The sequence below is a fragment of the Varroa jacobsoni genome, unplaced genomic scaffold (genome assembly GCF_002532875.2).
Source record: "Varroa jacobsoni isolate VJ856 unplaced genomic scaffold, vjacob_1.0 scaffold_245, whole genome shotgun sequence".
In the NCBI taxonomy this organism is placed as follows: Eukaryota; Metazoa; Arthropoda; class Arachnida; order Mesostigmata; family Varroidae; genus Varroa; species Varroa jacobsoni.
Window position 1 is genome coordinate 208,316 of NW_019213147.1, and position 10,278 is coordinate 218,593.

General features: G+C 38.2%; 1 protein-coding gene and 1 long non-coding RNA gene across 7 annotated transcripts in view; one reads left to right on the top strand and one right to left on the bottom strand.

The window, feature by feature from the left end:
- Positions 1 to 10,278, bottom strand: part of LOC111258556 (glycine receptor subunit alpha-2) — a 60,306-nt gene that overhangs the window by 25,542 nt on the left and 24,486 nt on the right. For all 6 annotated transcript variants that reach the window (XM_022829925.2, XM_022829930.2, XM_022829926.2 and 3 more), the window contains one exon: positions 594 to 665. In XM_022829925.2, coding sequence (XP_022685660.1) covers positions 594 to 665 — 72 coding nt within the window. The remainder of the gene's footprint in view (positions 1 to 593; positions 666 to 10,278) is intronic.
- The window catches only part of LOC111258557 (uncharacterized), a 54,597-nt gene that overhangs the window by 15,308 nt on the left and 29,011 nt on the right, over positions 1 to 10,278 (top strand). The gene's annotated exons all lie outside the window — the stretch shown is intronic.

A 10,278-nucleotide genomic window follows, 5' to 3' on the forward strand; every position in this document is an offset into this window, starting at 1 on the left:
CCATGTGGAATCAGAGTGATCTAGCTGATGAATGAACTAATACAGATGATTTTCTGTATGAATTATCTGTTCCAGCAGTGATTCAAAATTAAATTCTCTGCACACCATAATCGAGCTAAGATGGCCAATTCCATATTCTAGATTATAATCGTACTTCTAGTAGAATTCAACTCATCCGTGACACAGATACATATAAAACGGCCGTAAGCGCTACTAATTGACAACAATTATATATTAAACAAAGCGATATCGAGGTAAATTTGTCATTGCTACCCTGTCGAGAGTACACGCGTTAGCTGCACGAACAAATTTACTAGGTATCATACGCCGATTGGAAATGAAGGATTTAAATTGACGACGACCACAAAGCAGTCGTTCTTACTGGCCGTACGTGCTAATATATTATGAAAGAAATTATGTCCATGCTAAGCTTTACTTACATCCGACTTACTCTGTTCCGTAATATAGATAATACCATTAAAACAACGATCAATTGTTCGCTTGTTGTACCCGACAGTTCCGAAAAACGTATGCGGTGTCTGTGAGCACGTCTAAGAGTATTCTCCCCCCTTCCCTTCTCCCCACCGTCTTACGTGCGGTAGTTGTCCTCTGTGGAACCGAAAATCGTCCCAGCTTTGACGAAGATACAGTTCTGCATCGTAGTCCTGTAAAACAGAACAAACTAAGCATCGGTAATTGCACATACGATATCAATGACGATGATGCAATGTATTAATTTGAAGATGAGTGATAAAACTATGGGCAAGATTGTGAAAGATCGAAAACATCAACGAGCTGGATTACCCAAAAAAAGGCACGGGAAAGAAGTAACGAAAAATCACCTTGGCATCAACAAATCAGACGTTCCTTGCATCTAAAAATGTTGTAAACATTCCGACTTGCTATCAATGGGGATGCTCTAGACAGTACAAAATAATTTTTCGAATAATACCTTAAACTAAAGCCAAAGTATTGCACGATCACAATACAGCGGAAGATTGTTTAAGACCTTATTTAAATTGAATGGCATGACCAATCAATCGATCTACTATATCGATAACTACAGTATATCTACCTGCTACACCGAAAAATCATATAAGTTTATCAAGAGTTAACTACGGTGCACCATTTCAAACAAACGACTGATTGAACCATCCGTTTTTAATGGTACATTGGTTGTTACAACTAATTGAATTCACTGAAGACGTCTATTTTACCATGCATTCGGCGGGACTTTAGTGAAGATGGAAGATCTTATTATCAGCAGCACATTATTGTCGCCTATGTAAGATATATGTCTTCTTGAAACAGATCAGTTAGACGAAGAGGTCGCATAGAATGTTCATTCCGCAGACCCAGAATACATGTTTTCCAGAGACATCTTGAATGTAGCATATATGGCAAAAAAAAAAGGAAAACCTGCAGTTCAATAAAAATGCGTTATAACATAAAACTAAGCATTTGAAGAAGTCAGCAAACTGTACAGCTAAGCCGTTATCAGCAGTAAGAAGGATAACCATTTTGAACATTTGCAGTAAAAAAATTATATATTTTCAGTCTAATCTATCTATATATCAATTAATAACCGAAAATTATAAAAATTCGAATTGTGTGCCATTTTCTAGGTACTTTCTACCTACGATATATGTATGTATGTATATAGGGTGGGGCCTATTATGATTCGGAAAAATTTTCGCGGGCTATTCACCGTACACTGATTTAGTGGGGCGAAAAACAGTGAAAACAGCTACCTTGAAGTTTGAGCGAAGCTCAGCTCTTATTGGATATACTCTCGAGGGGACGAATCCATACCAAAATCATACATTTTTTTTGCCCGGAATTAATAGTCCACGTTGTTGCCAGTTTTCACGTGATTTCTGGAAAATTCTCGAGAGATATCCAGGAGGCAAGCCGGATCGTCGTTAATAAACTCTATATTTAAAAAGCTCAAAAATTAATCAAGATAGCCCAAAAAATCAATTGTCATACATCTAAATATTTAATATAAAAGCTAGACGTCGTTTTGAAGCGTTGTCCAAAAAAGCGTTTTTTTTTTTTAAACTCTCTGCGTTTTTCACAGCTATTGTACTTTTTTATCGTCCTAAATTCTCGTATTTCTGGAACATTTGACCTACGCTAAAGCCAATGTATTTTGTATGTAGCATACTTAAGGGAGAGGAATTAATTTACATTTACGAGTATAGCTTGGTGCACGGTCACTGTTGAAGTGCCGAGTAGAGAAGTTATACTTTGTAGATGATTATTGTGTTTTTGTTGTATATACTGTTTGAAATTAGAAACGTAATGAATAGGTAAAAAATGTCCTTGAAATATCTATCTTCCTTTAAACACAGTTATAGAAATAATAATAAGTACCTCGTCCTATATATATATTTTTTTTAGTTTTCATCTGTGAAATTCCCCAAATAACATCCATCACGAGTGGCAATTAAGCCTATTTTAAGATCGAACAAACTAAAGCGATCTGATTGCCCCTGAGGCTTCCTACATCTGTTAGTAATACGCGGGGCAAAACTTTTGAAACATTGACAGAAACGAATCCTTATAGGAGTGAGTAGCAAAAAGACTATATAGAATATAACCAGCTTTGAGTACCTGATTTTGTCTTTGCATGCTCACTCGTTCATTTTATTCATCGACTTCTAAACGGTCGAATTAAATGTCTGTTCAGTTCCTTGACGAGGCGATCTGAGAAGCAGACCAAAAAGGCTTACAAAGGTCATTCCTGTGGAAGGAAGGTGCAAGGCCAAGAATAAGCTATCAAATGATAAAAAGGCGAAGTTTGTAATTTATCAAAAGAAATATTAGATTGAATAGAAAACAGGAAGCCAGCTAGGTTAATTGAGAACATGATGCCTGTTAGCAAGTTGTATAAAAAATGTATATATATATATGTATATATATATACATTTTTACATCATACATTTATATTTACAGATTTTACAGTATAATCTGTAAATATAAATGTCTAATAGCTTGACCGAAGCAGGTCGTCACAATAATAAATAATATATTTTGTTGATAATCTACACTCATTGGAAGGCATGAAGTACTACATTGTTATAATAAAAAGCAGTAGCTTAGATATATGCGTTTACTTGGTGACAAAAACAGTGAAGTTATGATACCAACGCTTTCCAGTCCTTTCATAAATGAAGAATAGAAACGTATATCCTCACAGTCCATTCACGCCAGTCAAGGCTGATTCAGTAAAAAGAGATTTAATCGGATTAACCGAGAACAAAGTACAATAGCGTCATAGCTGACAGAATTACGGCAGAACACATTTTAATTTGATCTTCTTAAGAAATGTCCCGCGTTAGACCCAAAAGGCCTTCTTTCTGAAAAGAGAGCAAAATCCCTAGATGTTTGAACCTATACTAAAAGAAAACCAGATATGCCGTGAAGAAAACTTTATACGAAAATAGGTTTGTCAGCTGTGATCAACAATCACTAACTTTGTGGTATTGGCCGACAAGAGAACATCAAAGGGTAGATGCAAAAAGGGTAGAGAACCAAAGCTAAATACCGTACGGTACATACTGCCTAAATACCGTAAGCGCAAATGCCGAAAGCTCTCGGTCATTAGCACAAAGGCAGGGCAGTAATCTATAGGACATATACTGTACATGGCAAAGCTTTCGGAAAGTTATCTGCCATAAGACTCTAGAATACCTAAGGACAACGTTGTAAAGAACTAGTCACCATAGCTTACAGCAGTCGAACTTTCATGCAGTCTGTACAATATTTTCCAACTTCAAAACTTTCAAAAGATACTGGTATGCTATTCGGCATACAGTATAAAGGACAATAGCCAGTAATAGATTTTTATTAAGTTTCTGCAAACTTGAACATGCGGAAACGAAGCTAATCAAAAAAACTATTGCCATAAACACCAACCTATGTACAGCAGAGTGATCGCCTAATTTCGAACGAAAGGACAATGCTTAACTCCGCCTAGGCTGTTTCCATCTAACGACCTACAAGCTTCCTGTGAAAAGTGCTATTCATGAGTATTCCCCCACTTCAATCTTGAAGGAGACTGCTGTTTATTTCAACACAATATCGCATAAAAACGTTGACGTGCTTCACATGATCATATGGCATTATGTTATTTGAGATAGTTTCATTTCCTTTTTCTTTCGATTCCATTTGTAAGCACAAGCGTGAGCTTTTTCCCAAAGTACCTAGTCGCTCTAAAAAGGAGATTCGATTACACAAGCATTTCTATTTGACTGGTATGGGCTTCGTGTGTAAGCAATCAAGTGCTTCGTAACAAAAGCCCGATGCTGCTTTTCAGGGAATTATGATGTCATATAATGCCCCTGACCGCGCCATCCTGCCTATACTCGTACCTCGTTTGAAGTTCCAGATTCCACGCCAACTCTGAGTGGCTTTGTGCATCAAAGCATGCACATATTGATAAAGAAGCTCCATAACTTTTCACAACTGTGAGAATCTCTAGGCTATCCATGGGGTAGTATATAATAAGGTTAATACAGAACTTAAATTCAATGCCGAAAATGGTCCACTGATTCAGTATATAAACTTGCGACATTACAAATGATTTTGTCTAACCATTACCTTTTTTGTATGCGTTAAGGTGAAGACGATCTGCTAGCTCTCGTGAATAAGTCTCTTTTCCTAAATTGTCTATACGCCGATAACTTTGCCCAACGAATTCTGCCCGTCTTAATGCTGATAAGGTATAGTAGCTATCCTTATATGGAAATGTTATTATTGGCTTATTGAAAATCCGCGATTTTTCTATGTGCAAACAAGCGCTCGTTATGGTATAGCTAACAAGAAAATCGTGTCTTTTATCAGCCGCTAGTTGTTCTGGGATTGTTGTCTAATGATCCAGATGGCCAGAACAACAGGACTGCAAGCTCGAAATAGTTTTTTTCAGCTTGGGCTGCACCTATCACCCTGCACAGTAGCCCGCACAGCAATTCACGTACCACGTGATATATATAGAGACGGTGAATGTACACAGATTTTTTCAATGTACCTATATCTGTCAAACAACAATTCTTTATAACGACATGTAAAAGCTACGGCATATCAAAGCGGTTAACGATGGCTATTGTTTAGATATACTAAATATTGAAGAGGCACTGTCATAGTTGCTGTCGATACGCATCAATCGCTATGGAAAAACTGTCGCATGCCATAGACTCTGGTATTAAAAAATTGTACCAGTAATTCAAAATAGGGTTGTAAAGGAAAGGAGATACAGGGTAGGGTTATAGTGAAAAATTGAGTAGGCAAACCTTTACGAGAGTACTGTGACAAATAAAACACCCGGCTGCGTCTTTTGCCTCCACCGCTACATGTCATGCAGACGCTCCTCTGCGTCACATTGGCAAAAGCCTCGCCCGAAACGATGCTCAAACGGTAGAAAACGCGAAAACAGTTCACGCTTTTTGAAGTGTCTCGTTGCGGCGGAAAACCATTTAAAAAATTTGTATGGCCTCACGCTTCAACGGGTAATGGTATACCAATACTATCGGATTGTGTAATCATTATTTGAAATTGTTCTTTTAATTACACAATTTTTAAAGTGAATCTAGCCGAATCGTACGTAAAACCGAGCTAGCTACATGCTATCTGCAATATTATTAAAAGTAATTTCATCCTTTGTTGCTAATATTGAAGCCGATAATGGACCCATTGTCCGCGACTACAAGGCATTTTAGTTCTTCGCGTATTCGAGCAATACGTTCCGGTAGTTGAAAAACAGACTCTCGCTTGTGGACGCGTTAAGCAAAAGCTGCTGGGACAAATTGAAGCCTTTGTCTACGAGAAAGTCTACCTTATTCATGACTATCGGGCCATGCGGCTGCCTACCACCTGTTTGAATGTGGTTTCGTCGAACGTATAATACCATTTCCCGCGATCTAAAACTGACTTGTTGCATCCCTGATCACGATCGAGTCGCAGATCTTGAGAGAGCGCTGTAAAATTTCGAGCGTCCCAATACACACTGGACCTGTATTGGTGCAGTAGTCTAGGGTCGCCAAAGCATAGGTGGTCTGAAAGCTTGAGATTCTCAGCGGGCCCTTGAGATATAGGCCCATCTTCTGGAGAGGTTTTTCGGAATGAACGCTGGATAAAGCGTATAGAGCCTTTCTAGGTCCCGGTTCTATGATTGGCAAGCCTTCGTACCAAAAACAAGGGAGCCAAAGGCGTTGAGCGTAGTACATGCCTTAGCTGCGCCTCGGTCGCCTGCGGCCATGCGTCTGCCGCATAGTAGCCGCAGGTTGACACATTATCGCAATGCACAACAGACGTAGAACACTACTGTGTATTAGTCTTATCTTGTTTTCACGCCTGAACATGTACTGTAACATACTTCCTAGGACTTATGCGGCATCAGACAGCACATTATATACTAATAAGAGCTGTTCGCCTGCAAGATATGATATTAACACTTGTTGCACGCATTCTAATGATGTGTACGTCTGTTAAGAGCAAAAAGTCAGATGACAGCCCTTGTTTTGAACTTTTCTAGCTTTTAACAGTAATTTAAGATGGGTCTTCAACGGATCACATGTTATATAGACGGACCGGTGTCCTAAATGCGGACTGCATTTAGGACACGCCGGTCGATACGCTCCGATGCATCAAAAATTCAGCATAGAGAATAAGCTTAATTTCTCTCTATTAAGGGGAAATTACCTTTGCGATAAAAACGGGTTCGCTACGGGCGAATTGTAGATTACGGAATAGTGTCCCCCTATTGAGTACTTCGATATTTGTAATTTCAGTTTAAACTTTCTTCGCGTATTGACGTTGTGTATTATAAACATGCACACGTTTATGTACATTCGCACGTAATCAAATGCACGTGTTGGTTGTATAAGGTGAATGAATCAAACTACATAGTCTAGAATGATGTAGTCTGATGGATGGTGTTGACAATCTGCGTCTAAAAATAGCAGACATCGCGCCTTATACATTCGGGTAGCTTCCTTCCATATGTGTTTACGAGCTTTTAAGATTGCTAGCTTTATAATTTGTCACGTCTAGCGAGTTTGAGAAATGACCTGCTTCATGAAGCCATAGTACATGGACTACGTTTCATAGATAGGGTAGTTTCCGTAAGGCAGTAAACTCGTTCGGAATTGTAGGTCTAAGCAATAACCACCAGGTATCTGCCCTTTGCAATCGATTGTAGAGTTAACCTCAGCTTCAGCAAGGAGCCTTAAGCCTAAACAATTCAACGTATCAGTTATATATATCAATATAGTTTACCTTGAGTCAAGAATATACAGTTCGTATATAGGTCCTATTCCAAGCGAGAAGAGTGTTCTGGCTTTTGCTGACTAGTTAGTTTAATAGATTATGCTATTCAAATCGATCCATCTAAAACACTTATAACGTGTCCACGTAACATTGGTATATAAAAAAAAAAAAAAAAAAAAAAAAAAAAAACCAATGACTATTTAGAACCTTTAATTTCTTCACAGGATGGTCCATTTCGATCATTGTAATATTCATTATATTGTTCTCCATCTGTACATTCTTTCAAAACAAAATACTACCAAAAAAGCTTTTACATACGAAAAATTTCAACGGAATCACATGGGATTAATCCAACTAATTTGATTGAAATATGGTTTTGGGTCTTCATATTTGATTTCTTTGGTAGATTCACATAGAAAATTCTGAGCTGCTTCCTATTGGAAAAACTTATCTGTTGGATAGACTGTCTAATCCAACGGTATAATGATGTTACATTTCTGCTACCGGAATAAACCAGAAGACATCGGCTTCATCAAACGTCGATGAAAATACTGTTACACAAACTGCACCCACGTTCGGTATTACTAAATAGCCTTCACGTACACTACTATATTAATTTATATTCTAAAGGGTCTTTATTAACGAATTCAAACTACAAATGAGAATAGTATATGTATGAAGTGATTTAAATACGGAAAGCATCTTAATTTTGTTTATCAGGCGCGAAACATCTCGCGCTTTAAAAGCACTGTATTAAATCTATCATATCTGTAAGATAGTTTTAATAGTGAAGACGTCCAAAAGTAATATTGCTCGCTCTTAGTTTTCGTTAAAAGTCAGCGTTTAGGTTTATGTATCTCCAGATAAAATTGTTCCCTACCATTTTCGCTTTCAAAAACAGTTCCGCCGAAGACAATCCCGATGACCTCAATTTGAACCCAGCTTTTTTCCATGCGACAGGCGGCACCCCTTCGTGTTAGACCGATCATTGGATTGAACCCATCTTCTGCCCTTCCTTAACCTGATATGGACCTGATGTACATCAGAACGGCTCATTCCTCCTTCGGGGTCACTTTCTTCACCTTTTTTTAAATCCCTGTACAAAATGATCGAAATAATCGATATTCGGCGATTTTTCCGGAATATGATAGATAAATGTTATCCTTAAGGTCAACAATACTACATAACCACACTGGCAAAAATCTAATAAAATTCAGCTTTTAGGCCAGAGGAGGAAGGATCACGTATCTTAAACTATACTTAGGTAACTTTAGGTCATATCATTGAAAGCAAATCTATTCGGACAAGGTATAAAACTACTATATCAAAGAAGATATGGAAGCTAAGCATTCAAAAGCCGTCTAATGGCCATATACATTTAAGAAATTTTTTTGAAAGGATCATATACGTTGAGGTGCCATTAAGGAAGAAGTACTTCACTAAAATCTAACATACAATGTGGATCTTTATATATATATATATATAAGGACAACGATAAAACATGCCGTCAACCGTAAATCATCCAATACAACAAGACATAGAATTTCTCTATCAACTACTACTAATTACCCTATGTAATTCATCTTGTTCTTTCTAGAAATATATATATTCGGGCCAAATAATTTAATTTATTTAACCATTTAGTCACAAAAATGAAAATAGCTATTTTCCCATAAGACCGGACACGGCCTTTTGTGGGCTAACAGATCCTATAAAAACCCGCTCTTGATCAAGGAGCTAGCATGAGCTGATTTCAATATACTAATGGGTCACAGCATTGTTTAGGAACGGTCAGTTCGAAATGTTCATATATATATACCACTTGAAGTAATTCCTGCCGGATGCAATACATCTACGCCATTGTTTTTTCCAGTCCTCAAAAACTTTTTAAATTCGATTGTCGGCATCGCATTTAGCTTGCTAAGCGACTTTTCTCTTATGTTTTTTACTACATCGAAACGCTTCCTCATTAGAATCATTTAGGAAATGGCGAGAAATTACAGGAAACTAGGTCCGGCACATATAGGGTCGAGGCGTGTATCGGATGAGCATACGCATCGAGTGCTTTTGCAAAAACTGCCATGCGAGTGGGGAAGCACTGGTCGGGGCATTGTTGTGATAAGGAGGCCAGGACCCGTTGTGTCACAGTTCTGGTTTTTTGCGTTGAACAGATCTGCGTAATTTTTTTAAAGCTCTTGATAGTTTCTTTTCGTCACCGCGAAGCTTTACTGTATGAAGTTATGATAAACAATTACCGAAGGAAATGGCTGGAGCGCGTCCAGATCGTGTAACTTTCTTCGGTGGAAGTTTTTTTTGGAGCCGATACTTGGAAAATGCATCTTGGTCTCCTCATCGTAGCCACATATCCACGTCTGTTTATCCGTAACTGTAAAAAATATCCGTGCTCAAGTGGGGTCGGCCCTTCTAGTGGTGTCGAAAGGTCTTTTCTCATGCAGTTCTCAACAGATGCTTATCTGCTAAATATTCAGCTGTTTAGGCACAAATCCTGCTGTAAGCCTTCTGACACCTCAATGGTCGGACAAAGTGGCCTGACGCAAACCATCTGAAATCTCTATCTTTTTTGCTGGCCTTTTTTATGACAATTTTACGGTTGACATGAGTGATCCCACTCTTCCCACGTTCTCGTCCGTGATCGCTGTCACAGGCCTTCCAGGATAAGATAATAGGTTTCTGTTGGTCCTCGAAACCATTAAACTACTTATTTACTTGAGCTTTACCGAATTCTGTTTGGTTCTGTAGACATTAGACTTTATTTGTTGCACAAGGACTGATGCACGCTCGTTTCCTTATTCGGAAAAATTGCAAAGGCTCAATACATACAAGACTTACTCAGTACTATCGGAAGACTCGAGACGGTATCAGATAGTTATGAAATTTCGCCTGTGTATAGAACAGCCCCGGCTTTTTTTGCCGGAAAAAACCTATATCACAAGTGATGATTCAACTACGCGAAAATGTAAACGACTGCTCATTTTGGGTTTCATATAT